Raw genomic sequence first — 24151 nt, 5'->3', positions numbered from 1 at the left:
CCTCAAATTATTACCTTAAAAAAGTGGCGACTCGCTATCAGCTCCCAGGCATGTGCTGGTCCTTTCTTAATCATAGCAACAGAGCTATGGTGTCATTTATCGGAGGCAACGCATAGAAAAGCTGTGTTTTGTACTAAATAACAGTTTTACATTTACATTTTTACATACACAACAGTTATACAGTACTTACCTACCTGAGGCCTAAAAATATTGTCAGATAATAAATGGAGGGGTTGAAACTTTTTTTTTTTTTTTTGGAAACTACATCTGGTGTAACAGATGCTTTGACATATACATACCCAGCAATTTAAGTGTAACCAAGAGTGTAAAAGCCATATATTATGATAGTGATGCAAGTTCACTTTAACTCTAAAACAATCATTTATGAGGAAAGCAATCGATTGGACCCGTCATGTCTCATGCTGGGCTTCTCTGGGGATGTTTATTCCCAATTATTGTCCCCTTTCCTTCTTATTATATGAGCATAGACGAGCAAGAGTTGACCTGGCAACAATGTCGTGTTTTACATATTCTTAGCACCATGTAAATATGCACAGAAGACTGCAAACATGGCAACATTAAAATTTGTTGTCAATGATGACGTGTGGAAGAGGAATTAGGACCCCATCATGCACAGTCCGAGGTTTCTGTGATTGATTTGAGTCAATAAAACACCATAGAGAGACGGTTATTTGTGCGTGTTGCCTCAGAGTGACTGCTGCATGTGTCTAATAATGTTAGAGAAATGACACACGGGGCTATGAGCTAATTCTAGATGAGCCAGGTGGGCTTCTCTCTCTCTCTCTCTCTCTCTCTCTCTCTCTCTCTCTCTCTCTCACACACACACACACACACACACACACACACACACACATTGGTATGACAGTTAAGAATTTGCTTTTGTCGTTCTGGGTCACTTGACTAGTCAAAGGTCATAATGAGCTGAGAGCTCAAGCATGTGGAAGTTACAAAGGCAAGGTGTCTTCACATTTATTTATCCTGATTCTTCTCTCACAACCCCCCTGCCCCCCTCCTCAGCTGCTGATGCCCTCACCTTTCCTCTCCCCCAAAGCCTTCACCTATTTACTGTCTACTTTTACACACTTCCTTTTAATGAATCCACCCAGTTATATCCTGTTTGGAACACAGCCTTCCCGCTATTCTCCTCTCCTGCAATCCGGGAGTCAACGATTTTGGGATTGTTCCCACCCCGAGATGATGTAAAAGGAATCTGATGTTGTTGTCCCAAGAAAAACTGGGTCGTAAGAGATAAATTTATTGGATGCAGCTGAGGGGAAACAGCATAAGTAAGATGCTTTGAGTGAGAGCCAGTTCTGTGGCAGATATATTTCTTTGTGTCTTAATGCTGTGTTGTGTTCCTAAATGCTTCGCTTGGACATTGTGTGTTCTGTCCGGAGGCTGAACTCTCGACACCTGTCTGGTTTTTATTAGCTTAGCTTGTTGCATAACCCTCTATCTATGTTTAACTACCCTCCGCCTCTCCCCTTTTATCTCTTTACCTCTCTTAATCCCTTCCTGCTGCATTAAGCTCAATGTAAACTGAATGTTAGGATCGTTTTCTGAAAGGCGCTTTTGGGAAAACATTTTGAAGCAACAGGAAATAATCTCCCTTGTGTCTCACTCTCTCTCTCTTTCTTTCTCTTCTTCTTTTTTTTTCAGGTATGACTTCATCGAGATCCGCGATGGGACCTCGGACACCGCTGACGTTTTGGGTCGACACTGCAGCAACATCGCCCCAGCGCCGATCATCTCATCTGGACCTTCTCTCCAGATCAGATTCGTCTCAGACTACGCCCACCAGGGGGCGGGCTTCTCGCTGCGCTACGAGATCTTCAAAACGGGTGAGGAGCTCGACCACAAACACGAGTGGTAGTTTAGAATGGGAAAGTGTGCTCTACTTTCATGATGCCTCATCTGCGAACTTCTCATTTATTACAATCTTGCTGCAGTTTTACATTAAGTCAGTGTGCGGTTTGCAATACAAAGCATAGCGGCTCATTAATGTTGCTTATATTTAAGGCAAAAGTCCCACTAAAAGGGTAACAGCTACTCAGTCACTGATCATGGTCGTTACCAACATGGACCACCACCATCTACAAACATTCAGAGAAACTTGTGGGGAAACATGAGTTTCAGATTACTCTCTCACACTCGGAACCAAACAAGGCTCGGCTGTACATTAATACTTAAGTTAATGATTTTGCCTTCATGCCGCTTCTTTGCCCCAAGTTAATGGCCCGAAACCTGTGATCATTCACCCCAACACACCCCAACACTCTCACAGCAATTTGCATCAGCAGAGGCAGCCTTGCATGTAAACAAATGTTAGAGAGAGAGACAGAGAGGGAGGGAGGAGTGGGAAAAAACGGAAAAAAACCTCTACTTTCAAGCCGCCTGAAAGCATGTGAGGAATGCTTGGTTAATTGGTGCGGGATCCGCTTCCTCTGGGGAGATGAGGAGGGCTCCGTGCGGGAGGTGGCGGAGGGATGATGGAGGGAACTCCGAGGCAACTTGGAGTTGGCCTTAAGGTTAAAGGTTTACGGGCAGAGGTGGAGGCGAGGAGATTGATGGGGATGAGTGTGTGCCTAAACGGGATTTTCTTGAGGTCAGCGAAGTGCGCATCGCGGGATGAGGTTGTCGGGGAAAGTATATTCAGTTAGGTGGCGGCGGTGGCGGTAAGGTATGTGTGTGTGTCCAGCAGACAGAGAGGTGAAAAGGACAGGTGGCCTTGAGACAGCTAAAAAGATTTATGTTCACTGGAGTTACCAGCTTCAGGTAACTCTACAACAGGCCACCGTCCATTTAAATTCACATTCTTTTGAGGTCTCAAAATGTTTCTTGACTGAAAAGCACGAAACAAAGAGGGTTTCGATCGAAAGGCCGCATTTATGGGAGCCTGATACCTTTGAAAAATATCTCCGCTTTTGTGTCAAATGAACTCAGTTCAATTCAGCTTGGTTATCGAGGCCACCGGCTCAAACCCCGACACCGTAACGCCGTAGATTGCATCTGTCTCACGTGCACACACAAACTGGGTGGATTGACGGCTGGCGGACGGGAATTGGGGGGGGAATGCGGTTGCCATGGCTTTAACAAGATCCTGGTGTAAATTCAGGGGGGCATAAGAGATTGTGTCACTGTGAGAAGCACATGTAGGTGTCTGCTCGCTTGCATGTGTGGGTGGTTCCAGCTTGTTGTGTGAGATTCTGTCTGTCTTTATGTATGTGGAGGTGGAATGATAGATGCACGTGTGTGTGTGTGCGTATGTGTGTGTGAGCGAGAGAGAGAGAGACACACGGTGGGAAAATGATTGGGGTGAAGAGAGGCAGGCCTACAAAGGAGGAGTGAGTCAGAGAGTGAAAATGTATTCAGACTGTGTGATTGAGGCCATGTGTTAATTACTGCATTTCCAGCGCCTGCACGCTCTCTCATCATAGCTGTTTGTCTTACCGTGGCAGGCCTGGGCCACGGGTTTCCACTAAACACAGCTCACAACTTCTGACGGGAACGCGGAGATCCCGGCTGAGATGTGTTTATTTACCCGAGTGGAAGCAATTGCACCACCATCGCTTTTACCATCGTTAATGGATTTTAGTTGACTTTTTTGTGTGCTTGTAATTTCTAAGCAGCTCTGCGAGTCAGTAATTGTACAAACTGTATTTTGCTGCTTTTTAAAGTCAGTATCAAAGCTGTAGAAGTGAGAGGGCAGTCCTCTTGGTTTTTTTTATTTTCTGTTTTTTTTGTTTTGGTACAGTGTGTACAACGTGTGGGTTTGTGTTTATGTGTTTTTAAAGGGTGCGTCCGAGCAGAGATAGAAATCTGAGCACACAGCTGGGAGATGTGTGTGTGTGTGTGTGTTCAGCTTCCTTCCCATCTTAAACTGACAGTACAGCTTACAGTCCAGACTGACCCCACCACCCTGTGTCTGGAAGTCAGACAGTGTGTGTCTGGTTTTGGCTGTGTGTGTGTCCGCGAGAGGCATATCTTGGCCTGTTTTCCGCAGTATGAACTAACGATACCTCGGCTTGTTTTTGTGTTGTTCATTCAACCCTATTACGTAAGCCGTGACTGTAACGACTCCAGGGGATTTTGAATTGGACGAACAATCTGTTTTGTGTCAGCGCCGAACGCAGCGAAAGCAAATTATTTCCAGGGAGGAAGTGCAGGAGTCGACCTTTGACTCTGCGTCCATCCTGATACCCCTCCACCCTCCGCCTCCTGAGGGGAACCAGGATGAGCGGTTGCCCCAAAACAACATCTTTCCAACTACCCACACCCCCACCCACTATACACACATGTATGCCTTAATCCTGCTGTACAGTGAAAGTGCACGGCTCCCCTCCTCCCCATTATTGTTGTGGCCTACTTTGCTCCTACTCATGCGTGCTTAACCCTTTATACCCCCCCCCCCAATCTATGCCTCATACACTTTCGTCACGTGCCACTGACGCTGTTACCACGGCTACAGGGGGAAGACTTGCCAGCAAAGACCCCCTTTTTCCCAGTTCCCCTAAGCCCACCACTAGCACGTCGGGGCCAGATAACGTCGCAGCCAATCGCAGAGTTAAGACGGGGCCGAGGGCACCCCAGGGCTTTTTGAGTCCCCTCCATGACCGCTGCCATGGCATCTGCGGGGTCACGGCGGGAGCGCAGCCTAAAGGCAGGACCCCCTGCCCAAGTGCCAGTCATAACATTGGCCCTGCGTGTATTTCCGATGCCATCATGTTGATTGGATCCCGACCCTTGAGTCAGTCACTGTGTGGCTGATTGCCATGTGGTGTTTATTCCTGAACCCCTCCCCATCCCAGCCCAGCCCAACACTGAAATTACACACAAGTAATTAACTGGCAACGCTAAATGAAATTCATGAATAAATAAACAGCGCAAAGAGTGTTTAAAAGTGATCAGCGAGGAAGAGAACGGCATGATGAGCAAACGCATGAATAAGACTGCAGGAAAATCATGAGCTGCACTTTGATCACAAACACATTTTTATTTTTTGTACTCAAGATTAAAACAACATGACGATGGCATTCCATTGCACGACACATAACAGAGGCATCTGAGGGAACATTCCTCTCTATATAAAGTGCTGCAGACTAATGCATGATGTCTCTCTGGGTCTGTAAAAATGTTGAGCCATGGCACGCCAAGGATGTTGTTTTCCTTTTCTCGGGTCTTCCTCTTGTTCGCAATGTTGTTGTTGTTGTTATTGTGGGGTTTTTTTTTCCCTTTCCACCACAAACTCACTCAGGCATACTCACACATTTCCTAAGATGACTCGGGAGAGATTTTTTTTTTTCAATGAAACCCTGCACCACGCTCAAGCAAGCAGGGTTACACAAGAGATGTGAGTGTGAGGAGCAGGTGTACTGTATGTCAGATAGGTAGAGAGAGGAGGGTGAGGCGGCAGACACTCGCAGAAAGCAGAGGTGAGCCCCCCCCCCCCAAGAAAGAGTTGCGTGTCGACTCCGCCAGCCAGAAGAGACGGAGCGTTAAAAGAGTGAATGAACACAGACTCTGAACGTCGCTGCCGAGGAGACAAGGACCAAAGGAAAGGATGAGAGAGGAAGGAGAGAGGAGGGAGAGTGGGGGTTCGCCCTGACACAACATGTGGAGCTGCTACTACATCAGGCACTCATGTGCAAGAGTCGAGTGGTTTCTACCCAGCAACTCACCCCCCGCCCCCCCTTCATCTCACACACACATTCACACTATGTCCTTCCCGTCTTTGCCAGCAAGCAGCTCTTGCCAAATGGCAACTCGTGGTGCGTTGCAAGCACCAACTGGGGGGCCTGCGCACGTTATCTGTGTGAGTGGTTATGTGTAAGACACAGACCGAGGGCTGACGAGGCATTGAGGGGACAACTTGTTATTGCCATGCTCATAATACTGTGAACTAATGGGCGCTAACGAAATAAGAAGGTACTCATGCATACGCAAACATGCGGACCACCGCGCATGCACGCAGCACCGGCACGTGGCAGCATCGTGTGCGCCGAGTGTAAAACACACACTCAAAACACAGAGTGCCATGTTTGGAGGCGATGGAGTCAAGCTGTGCTCAGATTGAAGTTACTCTGCAGCAAGACTCCAGACTGCTGCACTGTGACCCAGTAAGAAACAAGGCCAGTGTGTTACTGGGTCTTACACACAGTGTGAAGCCTTCACACACACACACACACACCTTCAGACGCAGACACACACACACACAAGGCTCATACGGAGAGACAAACATGGCAGCAGCAAAAGACACACATGTGAGGAGCTTAATAACAAGCCCAGTGCACAAAAAGGACTCATATATGGCTCATGCATACTGCATACCTCATTTACTGTTTCATTGTAAGCACATTACAATAGCGTGCATCTTACTGCTTTAATGGATTCCATAACACTCATGTTTACTCCCGTTTTTGCCATTCACTCGTACACAGTAACTGTAGACGGGCACACACGCACAAAAACACACTTAACACAGGGAAGGTGAGGTCAGTAGTTGAGTGGAAAGGGAGATAGCTCCGGTAGGTTGCTGTAAATTACCGTCATATTTCAACATGCCGAGTTCTGTGTGTGTGTGTGTGTGTGTGTAGGCAGCCAGGCTTCTAGCATGAAGCAAGATGATGAGTGTTTTGATGTCGCAGTGCGAGTGGGAGTCGACGCAACCGGTCGCTTTTAACATGTGTGTGTGGGGGTGGAGGGGTAAAAATTTGTATGTTTCTGACAATATTTTCTGTACAACGCGCACGCACGAGCATGCAAAGTAGACAGTTTGACAGGCAGGTTCCTACGTGACACGTGTGACAAAGAGGGGGAAATGTGAGATAATTGGTATCAAGATAGATCGAGCAGAAGATAGATATAAAAAAAAGAGCAAATAAAAACAGACGAAAGGAATCTGCTAGAAAACAGGCCAAAAAAAAAAGAAAGATACAGACAAAGCATGTCTTTTTCCCTTCTCTCTCTCTGTGCTGATTGGGGTCAGTTCTCTGCTATTAACCAAGTGTAGACAGGGGAGGGCCTGAGCAGCCAGTCGACCCCTCTGCTTTTATAGGGCTGCCTGATAATAAGGACTGGTGCCTTGGAGGAATGCTGCAGGAGGAATGTCCTGTTAACATGTCTGTGCTCCTAAAACGTTGCTTTTATGAATATGAATCTGGCTATCAAACCAACCTGGCAGTTCTCTGACACAGTGCAGTGCTGCTGGATTCAAACTCCACTTTCCCAGGTTTGAAATCCACCAGAGCCCCCCCCCCCCCCCTTCAACTAGACCTCCCTATCTGTTTTCCAACACGCTCAACGATGGGAAATATACTTGCAAGAACAGACTCGTTTTCCTTGTGCTAGTTATACGCTCGCCAGTTGTGAGGCAACGGGAAATGTTAAATGCTTCGGCCCCTGCGCAAGGAAATTCGGCTGGAGAGAAGCTGTAAAAACAAACCTCAAGTCATTCAAGTGCACTTATGTAGCCTCGAGAAGAGTGTTGGTTTAAGCGGCATCTTTTGGTTTAGAAGGGTCAGAACAGCAGGCATTTCTGACACGCACAGTCTCTTAGCAACATTATCACATGAAGATATTTGTCCTTCCGCTGAGCACATAAATAGAAAGAGACACAGAAAGACATACATCTAAACAGAGCCGACTGTTTATAGCCCACATATAAAGATAGAAATGTTTGAGGCACGTGGGCCGACAGAAAATAGCCAGCGTTTGTGAATGAGACTGTGTTTGACATTAGTGCAAAGTCCTCTGTCTACGAGTGTGTGTGTCTGCGCGTGTTTTCGCGCGTGTGTGTGTGAGCTGAACCATCAGCCAGCTCTTTCTGCCATCCTCATTGATGTGCCGGTCCATAAACACTCGGCCGTGACTCAGGCTCCCTCGGTGGGGCGCGGAGCAGTGGCTGATGGGTAGATGATCTGAGCCGCACAGCTGCAGCCGCTCAAGGTGAGCCGCCCAGGGCGCATAAATCTGCATGGCTGATGAGGAGTCGCCGCAAAGGGCCCACTTAGAACCATTACACGACATTTGTGGTGTGTGTGTGAGAGAGAGAGAGAGAGAGAGAGAAAGAGAGTGTCAGAGATTATTTGTTCTGAATGTATAAAATAGAGCAGGGGTTAGTATTGCCCTCTTTAGCCCCACATAAGTGTCCCTCATTAAAAATGACATATTATGTAACCTCATATTTATGAAGATGGGGTCTTTTAAGGGCACAATAAATCCATCAAACATAATATCACTACTTTTCTGACAGTGACTTTTGTCGCATTTTCATTATTTTCGAAAATGTCCGTGCTGAAAACTGTTGCGTTGGGTTGGGACCGACAAAACAGAGCTATTAACCCGCTCGTAACGCGTGCTGCGGCGTTAGACACGCCCACGTGAGCATTTGCTCCCCGTTTTGTTTTCGGTTTATGTTTGCGTGCCTCCACCACCACAGCGACTGTACGTTCCAGCACGCTGTCAGTGATGAACGGCTCTGTGAAACACCCTCTGCAAGTCAGATGAGATATCCTCGCGTGATCCATTGCTGGCGCCCGTATCTTCTCCTAATGTGACCGATTGCTCATTCCGTTCTGAATGCCCTCTCATCCTTGTGTCCGCACAGGGTCAGAATTCTGCTTCCGCAATTTCACCAGCCCCTCTGGTATGATCGAGTCCCCGGGCTTCCCGGATAAGTACCCTCATAATCTGGAGTGCTCCTACATGATCATCGCCCCGCCCCACATGGACATCACCCTCACCTTCCTGACCTTTGACCTCGAGAACGACCCCCTGCTGGTGGGAGAGGGAGACTGCAAGTACGACTGGCTGGACGTTTGGGATGGCCTGCCGCAAGGTGAGGAAACACACACACACCACACAGGCAAATGAAATGCATGTTGAAACATGTTATACACTCGCTTATCAAGGTGCATGGAAACACACATGCTTAGAAAATCGATGTTTCTGGGTTCTGGGGATACCACACACACACACACACACACATTGCTTCCATAGCTACATTTCAGAGCTCACACAGACTGCATGCAATCCCCTCACATTCTCACACAGAAATTTACATACCAGTCTTCAATTTCCTGAGCGGCCATCGCTCTCTTTGATGTAAGCAGCATTGCCTTACATTCCTTCACATTACATAGAGGAAACATTATTTCACGCGGGGAGCTGTAAGTGCCTAGACACCCCTAAGGAGCAGCCCTTTCCCATGCCCCTCTTCCTTCTCCATAATAACACCCTTCATCACCCCCTTCATATGCTCCCCGTCCTCCCTCCTTATCACCTAGCGCTTCCTTCCTCCCCCGGGCGAGCGAGAGTGACGGCCACGATGAATATCTGTTTGCATCCAATAGGAGGTGCCGAGTGTTGCGAAAGTGGCCTTTTTTCAGCCGAGATCAGGAAGTGAGCGAGGAAAACATTTGAGGATGTTATCGAGTGCTTTGATATTGACCGCCATAGGGTGATGTTAGTTGCTGTAGTGCTGATGAAAACCACATTAGCAGTGGTGAGTGGTTCTCTTCCCACCTCCTCCCTGCTGACTTTCTGTCTCTCTTTCTTTTGCCCTTTTTTTTAAAAAAAAAAAAGAAAAAAAAAGCAGAGAACTGAGGATTTGCTCTAATTATTCTATTTTCAGTTGCTAAAAAGGGATCCAACTGGATTTAAAATTCCAATTATAGCCCCAGAATTTGGGAGCTTTGATAGCTGAAAACAATTTATACCATTTAAAGTTGAGAATTAGGAGGAAATTAAAGTGTAACCCAGTTCCAGAGAGCCGAGTCCTCGGGCATGAAAAAGGGATGGGAGACAAGATGGAAGGGTGAGGAATTTGGCGTCTGGTGAGGGAGCTACTCTTGAGACTATTGTAATCCTGTGTGTGTGTGTGTGTGGTGTGAGTGTGTGTGTGTCGGTGAGTGTGTGTGCAGCTTGATCCCAGTGCAGCTTGCATTAAAGCAGGGATTCCAAAATCCTCCTGCTGGGCCCTGGCTGAGACACACATGGCAGATGGAGGGATGGACAGGAAAAGATGGGAGAGAGTGGAATGATGGGAGGAAGAAAGATGGGGGGGGGCTGGGGGGCGCATGCTGTGACTCATTAGACAACACTTACTGAAGCAGCATGGCCACTGGAAGCATTGGATTCCTTTTCTTTCTCCCATTTTAAATGCAAAGTTCCCCAGAAGACAAAATATTTTGCTTCTAGCAGGTAGTCATCACACAACATAAACAGGCAATGGGAAATTTTTGGAGATACAAGCACAAACATCTTCTTGATACATCTTTGTGTTTTAATGAAAACTGTTTACAATGAAACTATATCAAATATTAAGCAAACAAAAGGGAAACATGACATGCATGCTTACGTCAGTTTGATTTATGTGTCTGCAGTGGCTCCGCTGATTGGCCGCTACTGTGGGACGAAGATCCCTCCAGAGATCCAGTCGTCCTCGGGCCTGCTGTCCCTCTCCTTCCACACCGACATGGCCGTGGCCAAAGACGGCTTCTCCGCCCGCTACAACATGACGCACAAAGTAGTCAGCGACTGTGAGTGCAAGATAACTTTTAAGCGAGCGCGTGTGTTATGTTTGCGAATGCTCTCTGTGTAGGTTTGTTTACCCATTTTTATTCCCGCCTCTATTTCCTCTCTTTCAACAGTTTCTTCTCTGCCATCTCTGCTGACACTCATCTTTCTTTCTTCATCTTTCACTCCTCTTACCCTCTCGATCTTTTCTGCTTTGCCTACTTTAATGCTATTTCAATCTCAAGGCTCTCTCCCAGCCCTCTCAGCCTATTTTGCTCTCTCCTAAGAGAGCACGAGTTCTCAGAAGCAGACTCATACTATTTTCTTTTAGAATATAAATTAACTTCACCTCAATTTACCTCTGCTTACCTGTCGGGCTGCTTTTCGTCTACCTTTGGCCTTTCTCTGTCTGGATTTACCTTTTCGTCTCTGTCTTCAAACTATGTGGCTGCTTAGATTCTCCCTTTCAGTCTCTTTAATGCATTTTCTTGGATCTGTCATATATATTCTTTTCAACTTTCCTTCTTTCCTCTTTTTCTTCCTCCAATTGCTCTTTTTTCCATCTTCACATCAGCAAATATATAGTTAAAGCTCTACTTCTTCCACCTCCTTTCCTCTCTTTCTCCCGTCAGTGTTCCACTGTAGCATGGCGCTCGGTATGGAGTCGGGGAAGATCAGCGATGATCAGATCACCGCTTCCACAACCTTCTACGACAACCGCTGGTTACCGCGCCAGGCCCGCCTCAACAACAACGATAACGCCTGGACGCCGTCGGAGGACAGCAACAAGGAGTACATCCAGGTCAGTTTTGAAAATCCTTTCCCATCACCCAGCATCTTTGTTACTAAGCGTATTGGGTATTTGTGCTGAACTTTCTACCTCGATTCGCTAAAGAGCTTTATTCATTGTGCGACTCAGAAATAGCAAATATGCAATTTAAAGATCTTTTCAATGTGTGATGTTTTGACGAGATGAGCATCAAGTGAGAGCCAGCTGTGAGGTGACCGCACAGAGAGAAATCTGAATCAGTCTTGGAGGAGAATGAGTGCAAAGAGTGTATCTCAGTGATGCTCATATAGAGGAGAATATTCAGGGGGCAGCGGCATCTCATACACAGTGAAGACATACGGCAGGGCGCACACACACACACACACACACACACACACACACACGCGTGCTGAAAGGAAATGCAGGAACTGTGAGCTGATGATAAGGAAGTGCTTCTGCACTCTCAATCTTTCCTGTCTCAAGCACACGCGTGTATGCATGCAATGCATAGACACACACACGCCCACGAGTGTTCGAGGAGAGCGGCGAGAAGCCCGTGATTGATGAAGGAGCTCTTCAGGAATGCATCCGAACACCACGCCATTGATCTTTGCCTCCAGCCTTCTTCCCCTTACACACTCACACGCGACAATGTGAAAACACACACACACAACACCTAAGCTCCCTCAGCAGCAGGCCACAGTTGGTGTCCATCTTCTGCTGTCTGTGTAACAGACAGACACGGCAGCTGGTCCGTCTGTGTTATCTACACCACCACTCTAAATCCCTACATCAATCTCTACACATCGCTCTGTTCCATTCTTCTCCAATCTGCTCTGTGTAGATATTAACTTTTGCTTTTTTTTTCCTGCGCCTTTTTCCAGGTTGATCTCCACTTCCTGAAGGTTTTGACGGGCATCGCCACACAGGGCGCCATTTCCAAGGAGACGCAGAAGTCCTACTACGTCACTACGTTTAAACTGGAGGTCAGCACCAACGGGGAGGACTGGATGGTCTACCGGCACGGAAAGAACCACAAGGTAGGCTTGGGCACTGAACTAGCGTGCAGTAAGATGAACCTGCTCTACACTCCAGAAGCTTTAATAAGTCCCCCTTCAACCAGAATTTGGACTCACAAGGACCCCTTTCTCTAACCTTTATACCATCACCCTGATTCGTTCTCCGACAACAGAGGTTGGATCAATGGATGCAGCATTCCCGAAGGAGCCGCTCCCCTTCTGGGACTGTTTATGAACCTGAGTCATGACCCCAGTCATGACGTAAATAACGAGGGTATGAGAACGAGGAAGAGATAGAGATAGAGAGAGAGGAGGGGAAGCTGACAAACAAGAACAATGGAGTCCTCTATGTGCCCTTATCTGCGCTCGCTATTCATCATCTCAACGCACATCAGCACATGCTGTGGGTTGTGAAACCCGTGGAGTCATACCAGGTGTGCACAGAACGACTTAGTGCTTAAGAGGTTAGCAGAAACGTTATTTTCCGCGATTGGTGGCGTTTAAGTTTAGTGCTTGTGCGTTAAATGAGCCAATGGGATTCATACACAGGCCTGTGTGTGAATGCATATACAGTGCACGTTGTTGTTGTTGTTGTTATGTACAGTAAGCCTGCCTCCAGGGAATTGAACTGTGTTCCTCGTATCTGGGTTAAGGTCACTGTGGATTTCATGCTGGAAAAATAGAGAGTGGGAAGGGGTGGCAGAGGTGGTGGGGGTATGTGTATGTGGAGCATTAATCCACACACACACACTTAACAACGTGGACTGGGGCCCCCCTCCTGTGTGTGCCAGTGATTGGTTTGGGTGGGGCCAGTGGGGGGTATTTGATGTGGAGATTATTAAGCGAAACGTGGATTTGACTTTAAAAAGTCAACATCTGTGCAATTTATCAGAACCCCCTCACCCCCCTCAGATGGCTGCCCCACCCCACCCCATTCCTTGCAGACACACAAAATCCACAGACCCCCCCACCCCCTTTCAAATAACCTCTGGCTGATCTCTCTGTCTGGAGAGCAGAGCGTGTGTGCGCATATGTACATGATGTGTGCCTGCCTGTCTGTCCCATGTAATCTGAGTCCACTAATCTGTCTGTGCAAAAAACTGCACAGACACTTTCAGACTGGAGCTCAGACAGATGCATCAACATGCATTCTGGGGGGAAAGATGCTGCCCGTGCTACGAGTATTTGCTTCGAAAATGTTTAAATTCACGTTTTCAGCCGTTAGATTGCACAGAGTCTGGCGGGAGGATCGATAAAAGCTAGCAGATTTGTGTTATAGGATGATTTCTAAAGAAAAAGAGAAACGGCTCGAGTGCTGCAGAGGAAGATAAACAGCACTTTTTGATGGCTAACAGGGAATCCATACATTCAACCTAACCGAAGCCAACTAACGATTTTGTAAATGTCCCTCAAGTGTTGAAACCAGGAAATCAAGCCTTCTCTTACGACCAATGGAGCATTACATTAAGAAAATGTAGATTTAACAGCATGCCATCTGTTTTTGATGACCAGAAGTTACAACATTCACTCTGTATGTGATAGGACTCTCAAATTCTGCTCCAAATCCTCACAGATTTATTGTGCGCTGACATTCTCTGATGTGTAACGTAGAGGTGATGGATCTCCGGTTACCTCGGATAAAACTTTCTCTTTGTATTTTTTTGTCTTTTTGCCCACCGCTGATGTTGATGGATGGATGGGATGAAGGAATAACGCATTTGACTGGCCCGCCTTTCATAACACTGAAACTGAAGAGCTCGCCACACTCTTCATTCTCCGCCGTCAGTCGGGTTCTCCTCTGATCCCGGTGGGCTGCAGTTGAATCTTCCGTGACTGCTAATCCGCCAGTCATGTCTTACAAATTCCCAGCTAGCCCATCCTAAGCACCCCCACCCCCAACCAAAAGAGCCCTTAAGTGGTTGAAGCTCAGTTCTCATCAGGGGGTTCTGTAATAACTGGGATTTGGCTCTTTTAATTGTCATTTAACAGTGAGCTTGTAGCTAATGTGGCTTTGCAAGAGCGTGCGTGTGCAATGTCTGTGTGTGTGTGGAGGGTTGAGCCACGTGTGTGTCTGTACATCAGATATGAATCACCCATGAATAAAAGGGGTTGGCTTGGCAGTTCTTACCTCGCTGTGTTTGTTATTGGGAGAGAGAGAGAGCACGTCATTGTCAAGATTTGTGTCCTTATTTGCTGTGTTAACAAAGAGCGAAGGATTTAACGCCAATAAAGATGACAGAAAGAGAGGCGGCGAGCGAGAGAGAGAGAGGCGGAAAAATGAAAGTCTTTGTGGGAAATAGCGCTTTTTTGTGCTGTAGAGAAGAGAAAAGCACCGGCGCTGCAGATTGCAATCACCTCAGTCACACCAGCAACCAGGTTTGTGTGTCTGTGTATGTGTGTGTGTGTGTGTGTGTGTGTGTGTGTGTGTGTGTGTGTGTGAGTGTTGTGTGTGTGAGTCTTTTTTCCCGCATGTCAACACTTTTTCAGTTTGACACCCATTTGACTTGTTAATTCTAAATCACAGTATTCACATATGCACCTCATTACTTGATGAGACGCCAGCACACTTAGGAATTGCGCATCTCACACACTCACACACACACACCCACACACACACGCGCGCACACATAGACATAAACACACAATGATTTTTGTCACAGTAACACACTGTCATCAGTCTGTGAGGAAAACCCCATCAGGCCCAGTGCTAACCAAGGTGTGTGTTACCGAACAGCACTGTGTGACTGTATGAAATCTGTCCGACACACACACACACACACACACACACACACACACACACACACACAGAGTAACCTGGGAGAAGAAGAAAAAAAAAATAACAACTCACACAGCAATTTCAGCTTGCTCCTCCATCACATTGTGTCTCTCTCTCTCTCACACACACACACACACACAAACAAAACTTTGTTTTTCACTTACTCATTCCTCAAGCTAATACATAATACAGACATATTTCAGCATATACTCACAAAGGTGAAAAATCCATGCACACACAGCCAGAAAGACATAACTGGTAACATCGGTCTTAACACACACACACACACACATATATACACACGCACAAACACACATATATATATATATATACACACACACACACACACCCTGCTAACCCTGGTGGAGAAGAGCGACCAGCTGGAACCAGTTCCTACTGTTAACATCTTCATACTGAGAATGAGGAAGGGGGCGGGATGTCTGGAGCCAAGACAGTGTGTGTGTGTGTGTGTTATATTTAATGACAAACAAAGAATACGACAGAGGGAGTAACTAGAGCAAAAAGACAAAAATGACGAATGTAACGGACAGAGGAGATCGGGATCAGGGGAACGACACATGGATGATAAAACGGCCGGGAAACGAATAATGTCTTGCGCAGAGCTCGCCACACGTCCCTGTGGTGCCGTCAGCTTGAAGGAAAACACTGGCAAATGAAGGACATGATTGTCAAAAACACAGAGAGAGAGAGAGAGAGAGAGAGAGATGGTAAATGAATCAAGCCTCCATGCATACGTCTATCCATGTCTCATTTTCCACAGATCAAATGAAAACTTAGTCTGTTTAGAAGTGGGAAGCCTGTTTTTGCTCATCCACCGAGGATGTTTACTACAACGCAAACTCGCCCGCCCCTCACAGTGACCTCGTTCTCCAGAGAGGTCATCAATAGTTAAATACCCGTGGTGCATTCGTCCCGCCAATGTCCACACAACCGGGTCTGACCGTCGCAAGTTGTCGTGTGTGTGTGTGTGTGTGTAAGGCTTCAGACTACACACTGTGCTTCGTTATATTTTCATGACTCTCCACACCAGGAGACACAACACGACAATGTTAATTATTCAGCCTGTGCATCACGTGCGTGGGGTGGGGCTCACATAGACACATGCATACGCGAGAAAAAGAAAACATGTCAGTCGTCAGGCAGATTACAGAAGTGGCCCAGACAACCAGACTGCCAACCTTGCCCGTCTACAATGAGAGCACACATTTCCAGTTAGTCAAAAAGTAACCACGTAATCAACAAGGTGGTCAATGACCAACCATCTGCTTCCTAAAGACATTAACCTTTGACCTTGGAAGCAACGGCTCAGGGGTCAAATGAGTGACCAGTCAGGTACCCTGACAATAGATGGGAGGAAATGGAGCCGACTGACTTGTCTTTGTCTCTGTTCCTTCTCTTTCTGAGCAAATTGATCTTTTTGTGTCAGTAATGTTGGCAGTATTCTCCGCTTTTATCCATAGATGAAAACGGGAAAAAAATAAAATAAAAGCCAAAACCCCAGCTTAGCAAATGGCCTTTTTAGTGGGCATCCCATGCTGTAGGAACAAGACATTTCTGGGAAGCTGTTGTGGTCAAGTATTTTCCAGACATTTCTCAATTTTCCACTTTTGAAACTTTCCACTTTCTTTCTCTGTCTTTTTTTTTTTTGCTGCATAATTTATCTTTCTAACAGTTTATCACATGATTTCTTTACTGAAAAGTCAAAACTGCTGTTAACACTATTTACATTGGATGTAATGTCACTTCCTTATTGCCTTATTAAGAATTATTTCCTGCTTCAGCGATGAATCTGTCCGTTGTTCTTTCCTTCCTACTCGCTGCCACTCCCTGCCTCCTCTTCCACATTCCTCTCTTAATATTCTTTATTCAGTTATATCTGCTGCCCTCCATTCAACCTCTTCTTTTTCCCCTCCCACACCCGCTCTCTTCATCTGTTTATAACTATTCTTTTGAGGACTCTCCCTCCCTGCAGTCACTCCCCCCCCCAGCGCTGCTCTTTTGTTTCCCAGGCAAAATATCTAGGAGCGGTAGAGATGGGTCGACTGTATGTGTGTGTGAGGCGAACCCTCTTTTGCATGTGTGTTTACATAACCCCCCATAAGAGCCCACATCCACCGTTTGGCCTCTTAGGTAAACATAACGGCTGTCTATCCTCGATGCGGCGGCAGATACAGCGCAGATAGACCCGCTTATCTGTTCAAACACTCACGCTGCTTTGTATTACTAGTGTCAGCTCCACTTGATTAAATCAGGCCATGCCCAAAATCAAATAAAGCCCCTTGAGTCGGATTTTGAAGTCATATCACTCATATTCCCACTGGTTATGGAATCTCTGGAATATCATATCTTTTTTGGAGGCGTATGCCAGACAGGGAATTTTACAAATGGGTCATTTTACCCACCAATATGACAGAATAATATTTTTAGACTTTAACAGAAACCAGACTGTTTATCACTTCTAATGAAAAACAACATTATCAAAACAAGAGGGAATCAATTTTTTAGGCTATGGGAGCGTGCTGAAGCTTGATCATCCCATGCTTGGATCAGAATAAAAGAGAAATCATGTAAGGTTTTTTTTTTTTTGAAGAAATGATGTGTTTAATCTTTTATTTGGCTTTTTGTAGAAGTCGTCTTTCCGTCTTTGCATTGTCTGCAGTGGCTGCGATGTCGGTCGGCGTGGTTTTGCTAGTAAGCATCAGCCAACGGGCGACCCGGTCAACCACAAACGCACAGATAGCGAGAACCACACTCAGTTAAAAGACACTTCCTTTGCTTATCTGAGCGTGTTGTCTGTGTGTGTGTCTGTGCTGTTGTGTGGGTTCCTGTGGTGTGCGGTTTCAGTTTGTAGCCACCAACAAGAGGAAGAAAGGCAAAGAGGGTGAGAGAGGAAGTGTGCAGAGACATCAGCCGTGTGTTTTGTTTTTCGAAGAAGAAGAAGAAGAAATTAAAGGAGGAAGGTGGGGGTGTTCAGAGCAATGTGGTCGAGGGTGGAGGGAAGAGGTGATGAAGTAGTAATTACAAAGCGGGAGTTATGCTTTTGGGAAGACTTTGCCTCAAAAAGAAAAGAAAGGAAGACTCGTGTCTGTCATTGAATTTTACCTTCCAGTGTCCTTGAGCATCACAGGAAGCTTTACTCCCCAAAACAGGAAGTAACTTGACCCCCCTGGCTACATTTGCCCTCTGACCCCCCCCAAGCAGAACCTCCCTGCAAGAGGAAGGAAGGGAGTGTTCGTCGAGAAGAAGTGAATGTTGCCACTTTTGGTTTCACACTTCAGGAAGTTCATTTCACTCACATCCTGCCCACCTGGACGGACTTCCTGCAACTGACGGACCAATCATGTTCGATTGTGACAGGTCATGTCTCCTGCAGCGTCTCACGGCCTCCAGCATAGATGTGCATATGGAAGCTGATGGATGATGAGTGCGCAGTGTGTGTGTGTGTGTGAGCGTGAAGAGGAGGGAGAGAAACCCTCATCCATCGCCGGGCTTTCCCAGCCTCCCAGCGCCAAACCTTTGACCTCAAAACACACCGACAGCTGGGCTGGTGACACTGGATCCGTGTTTGGGTTGTTTCTGCTTTGTGTGTGTGTGTAGTGAAGCATAACCGTGCGCTATGGGTGCCGAGCAAGAGGTGGTGTGTGTGTGTGTGTGTGTGTGTGTGTGAGAGAGAGAGAGAGAGATAAGACAAAGATAAGACGTGAACAGTACATCCCTGTCTGACTGCAACCAAAGTCCGCTTTCCATTTGTCTTTGCATTCCAGATTTTCCACGGCAACACAGACCCAGCCGAGGTGGTTCTGAACCGCGTTCCGCAGCCGGTTTTGGCCCGCTTTGTTCGGATCCGACCACAGACCTGGAGGAACGGCATCGCCCTGCGTTTCGAACTCTATGGATGTCAGATTACAGGTGTGTGTGTGTGTGTCTTTTCTGGAACTTGACTTCACCCAGGACGGTCACGCTTCACAATCACACTGTTTGAAGAGAAACAACTAAAGTTTTCTGCTTACACCTCTGGGCCCCTGCTCAAAGGTAATTCGAGAGGGGTGAGGAGGGAGAGGAGAACGTTATTCAGTCTCCTTTGCTGTTTGACGAATTCGAACCGGCAACATTGTGATCACATGCCTGCCTTTCCTCTTGTTAAAAAAAATGTTGTGAACTCTAAATTTAATTTTAACTTTCAGCAAAATAATAGCTTCCTAAACTGCACACTGACTCACACATATATGTGTATTTAGGCTGTCTCTTACCCTCCCTTCCTGCTGTCTTTTAAACATAGGAAGCCTCTGGCTAATTAAAGGAAACTTTTACTCAGTTCCTCCTTCCAGAGACACCACCAGTTTCATTTCCCTCTCTTGACGCTCTCCCACTTCTTCTTTGCGCCTTCGCTTTCTGTCTCCCCCAGCGCCGCCTTTTTTCCCCTCTCATGGTTTTAGATACTTTTATGATGTGTCCTCTTTGCTCTGCGAACTCCTCCATATCTAGAGATGAGTACCGATCAATCATTCATGGCTCCCTGTTCGCTCTTACATCAGAAACCGTGATTCGCTTCAGACTCGACAGCTGCTATTGGAATAACTATTAGCTCTTACAGTACAGGTACATCCACACACAGGCGGGTGTCTAAATATAGCAGGTGACCTCAAACGCAAGCACACCCTTTGAAATGTACACACACACACACACACTTTTCCTGTGCCTTTTATTCATTATTTACATCTCCTGCTTTTGCAGTGACATAACAGCATGAAACTTTGATCTGTGTTCTCTTAAACCGTCAGCACAACTAACATCTTCTCCACATCTCCCTTCCTCTGTGTCTCTCTCCCTCTCTCTCTCTCTGCCTCCCACCTCCCTCCACGCTCATCCTCCCTGCCATCCATCCATCCTATCCTACTGTTTGTCTCTGTGGGAGCCTCGTCTCAACGTCTTGCTCTTGCTCCCAGTTTCCCCAAGCCGTCGTCTCCAGCTCTGAGTCTCCATCTCTTGCTTTATTTCCGTCTTTCCGCTCTCTACTTCTCTGCCTCCAGCCTCCTCGTATTATACCTTTCTTATCCCCTTAATCCTCATTCCTCCCTCTCACATACTCCCTCAGCAAGTTACTTTCAATGCTACTCGCTCATCCATATCTGAATGAGTTTCATTTCCAAGTGCCTTTACGTGTACGTGGAACTTTTCTCTCACAGCTCGGCACAGTGAAGAGACAAGCCGTTGTATCGAATGTAAAGATACAATACAGTGAAATAATGTATTGACTGCGAAGCAGGGATGCGTGTCTGTTGAAAAGCCAACTTAACATATGCTTTTGTCTCGCTAATTGTAGTCTAATTGCGTATTGAACATGAATAGCGCTGCTCCACACAGCTCTTTTCCTCCAGCCTAAACTCTTAATGCTTTGTGGACAGTAGTGCAATCCTGCGGCGGGGCTTAACAGCTCCCAGGTGGGAATGAGCATAGCAGCGTGAGCGTATGTTAGGTCGTCGCCCGTACTGCCCCATCAGCCCCTCCTCCCGAGGTGAAGGTTAAAGTTATCTCTGGCCTCTCTGCTTTCCATCCCCCAGATGCTCCATGTTCAGACCTGCAGGGTCTGCTGTCCGGCCTGCTCCCCGACGCGCAGATCTCAGCCTCCTCCAGCAGGGACATGGTCTGGAGTCCCGGGAGCGCCCGTCTGGTAGCCAGTCGCTCCGGCTGGTTCCCCGCGCCCGCACAGCCCTTGGCTGGGGAGGAGTGGCTTCAGGTACAGGAAGATTTGAATGATATTTGTATTGTATTTTTTCCTTAAAGGTTAAATGTGCAGTGTTTACAGTTTTAAATGAATGACTCACTCTAACATTAAATTACAAACATTACTATAATAGCATACTATAGTACAGTAGATTAAAACCAGAGTAGCCTCGTGAAGAGTGACTGCTACAACAAGAAAATAAATAAATAAATGCACAACTTGTACTTTGTTTCTTTTACAGTGAAAATGTCATGTTTATATGCACATCAAGTATTACCTTTTAAAATCTGGCTTCCACTTACTGCTATTCCAGCTGCCAGGTGCAAACAAGCTAAAAGAAGAAGCACAGCTGCAATTCAACATAACCATGTGTTGTTTTGTGCAAAGCACATTAATCACTGTGCATTTATCTAAATGCGATCTCTCTAGGTGGACCTGGGCGTGCCCAAAACGGTGCGCGGAGTGATCACCCAGGGAGCGCGGGGAGGAGACGCAGGAAGTGGGGCGACCACCGATAATCGGGCGTTTGTCAGGAAGTACAAAGTGGCGCACAGCTTGAATGCGAAAGACTGGAATTTCATCATGGACAGCAAGACTAGTCTGCCCAAGGTGGGTGAGAGAGGAAGACAGATGGGAGAATAATGTGTTTCCATGTTTGCAAACCAGTTCAGTAACCCTGTATGGGCACACCATTGAGATGATGTTGTGTATTTCGGGCAGATATTTGAGGGGAACACACACTACGATACCCCGGAGCTGCGTCATTTCGAGGAGACGGTGGCCCAGTACATCAGGTTGTATCCAGAGAGGTGGTCTCCAGCGGGAATTGGGATGAGAGTGGAGATACTGGGCTGTGACCTTCCAGGTAGGACATCGTGCTGTTGCTTACATGACAGGGAATCGTTTTATATATGATAATTTGCTGCCCAGCACAATTTCAGACTGAATCATTCGCCTTGCACTGTAATGAACTCAAGTGATCTAACCAGACGTGAATGGACCTTGAGAAAGGCGGCTCACCAGAAAAGTGAGGCTCACATTAGATATGCATGAGAAATGAGAAAGTCTGCCAGAGGTGAAAAGAGACACCCAGACTTGCCCTCCCGAAAAGGGAAAGCAGGAAAAGCTTGACCCAAACATTTTGTGATTTTGATTCCTTTCTGAGCTTGTTCCGCTGTGAGTTAGGCTCTCCTACAGCAAGACTTAGCATCAGCAGGGAGTGGACAGGGTTCGGTTTGAAGGAATGCGTCCCCAGAGAGAGAGAGAGAGAGAGAGAGAGAGAGAGAGAGGGAGGGAGGGAACATTGGTTTGTTCACTTTCCAGTGTGGTCTGTTATCCAGATGTGAGCTAGTGCAGGAGAAACGCACATGTTCGCCAGCACTCACGCACACACACACACATGGGCTCTCACCGTTCACTACTCCCTCGGTGCCCGAACGGGACGGCTCTGCGCTGTGTAGCCCAAAAAGCTCAGCGCTGACACACATGCACGGTACGTGTACAGACACACACACACACAAGAGAGAATCACACAAAACGAAGACGCGTCCAACATTGACACGCACGACTGTAAACACTTATCGGATGTCTATGAGTTGTTAACAGATCCACTAAATAGTGATTTTTTTTTTCACGTGGTTTCGTTCGAGTAAACGTTCAAATGATCCAATATCTCGCCAGAAATTAAAGATCAGAGAAGAAGCGGAGAAACTGAAAACAGATTTGTGTATCAGAACTTTGTTTTTCTTCTCCCCTCTAACACCAATCATCTGACAGCCGCTCACGCTTAAACGCCGCTTAAACTGCATTTTGCTGCTAATGATTATGTGCTTGTACCTCAGTAGAATCTCTTCTGGGTGTTTTCATTAGGCGGCTGTTGATGCAAAGCTGCAAAGATGTAAGGTTTTGTGCATTTATAGTTACAATTTGGCTCTAAGAAAGTAAGTGACAAAGCAGTATGACAGTATAAGGTATGTGAAGTCCATGAAAGCACTGATTCTTACTTTTTGACTGGCAAGTGATCTGTGGGAACAAACACGACAACAATGAAAGGTAACCCCCGAGCAAAAACCTCAGGGTCAGTGATTAACACTTTTTTGTAGCTTTGTGATTTTTATCAGATGGACTGGAGTGTTTTTTGGGGGGGGGGTGGCACAGAGCGTTTGTTACTGAGGGTCACACATTGTTCACAGGCCTCCAAAACTCAGCAGGGATCATGGACTACTGCTGACATCCTGTAAATCATTCACTTCCCCTTACACTCAAACCATTCACGTCTTCCCGTTCTGTCTTCACTTAAGTCTTCACTTTAGATGGTTCGGGCCCCGGAGAAATGGTCGTAATTTTTTTAAACCCAAAATCTTGCCTGGTGCAGTTTTGAACATGGCAGCAGCTACCACAGTGAGGCAAGAATTAGGTCTCTCGCCCTGTTCCGACACATGGTTTCAGTTCTTTCTTTTCCCAGCCTGAGGCCCAGTGCGTGGGTCCATAAATGTTTTTGTTCTTTTCTTCTTCTTCTTCCATGCCTCCTCTCCTCTCCTCTCCTTTCCTCTCCTCCACTCCCCTCCTCCTCTGTTACTCATCACTCGCAACTCTTTTCCATGCTCACTGCTGTTGGTCCTGACTCCTTCTGTTTCCCCCTGCTGACACGCAGCTGTCCCACACACACGCGCACACACACACACAGAACATCTACACAGTTTTTTTTTCTAGTATGCACAGTCAAAATATGAAAAATTCATGAGCTCAGGAAGGAAATTTTGGGGGAAAAAGCAACATATCATCTCTCCCCTTTTTCAAGGAAGGATCATCTTAGTTTTAGCAGCATATTGTGAAGCTCACATATACACACACGCACACACACACCTCAGGTCTCTCTCTGGCTTTGTGGCTCCTTCAAAAATCTCAGTAAATATGACAGAGCTCACCAGAAAAGGATGGCTGCTCAGTCCTGTATTTATTTTGACTGTTAATATAAGCTCTAAGCTCTTTATGTCACCCTGTGTGTGTGTGTATCTGTGTGTGGATGAATCTTGATCTGAGAACTTAACCCCACCTTACAAAATATCAACAATGGCCACTTGTCATCCCAATCACGTTCTTTTGGGGAACGAACGTGCAAGCACGCACATCCATTCATTGGTGTGTGTGCGTGTGTGCATGGGTGTGTGTTTGTGTGTGTGCGTGCATGTGCACTTAGGACTGCCAAGCAGAGATTTACAGAAAGGCTTTCTACATAATTGAAGGATTTTTTTTTTCTCTTCTCTGACATATTGCTGAGTCAGATTCTTTCAGAGTGAGCAATG

At 46.5% G+C, this 24151-nt stretch overlaps 1 protein-coding gene across 4 annotated transcripts in view; it reads left to right on the top strand.

The window, feature by feature from the left end:
- Positions 1 to 24151, top strand: part of nrp2a (neuropilin 2a) — a 62701-nt gene that overhangs the window by 21451 nt on the left and 17099 nt on the right. For all 4 annotated transcript variants that reach the window (XM_046382255.1, XM_046382254.1, XM_046382257.1 and 1 more), the window contains exons 3-11: positions 1681 to 1862; positions 8627 to 8857; positions 10404 to 10559; positions 11169 to 11338; positions 12190 to 12345; positions 18886 to 19030; positions 20683 to 20858; positions 21276 to 21455; positions 21567 to 21711. In XM_046382255.1, coding sequence (XP_046238211.1) covers positions 1681 to 1862; positions 8627 to 8857; positions 10404 to 10559; positions 11169 to 11338; positions 12190 to 12345; positions 18886 to 19030; positions 20683 to 20858; positions 21276 to 21455; positions 21567 to 21711 — 1541 coding nt within the window. The remainder of the gene's footprint in view (positions 1 to 1680; positions 1863 to 8626; positions 8858 to 10403; positions 10560 to 11168; positions 11339 to 12189; positions 12346 to 18885; positions 19031 to 20682; positions 20859 to 21275; positions 21456 to 21566; positions 21712 to 24151) is intronic.

Source organism: Scatophagus argus, chromosome 24 (genome assembly GCF_020382885.2).
Source record: "Scatophagus argus isolate fScaArg1 chromosome 24, fScaArg1.pri, whole genome shotgun sequence".
Classification (NCBI taxonomy): Eukaryota; Metazoa; Chordata; class Actinopteri; family Scatophagidae; genus Scatophagus; species Scatophagus argus.
The sequence above is the reverse complement of the archived record's forward strand: the minus strand, read 5'-3'. Positions and strand labels throughout refer to the sequence as shown.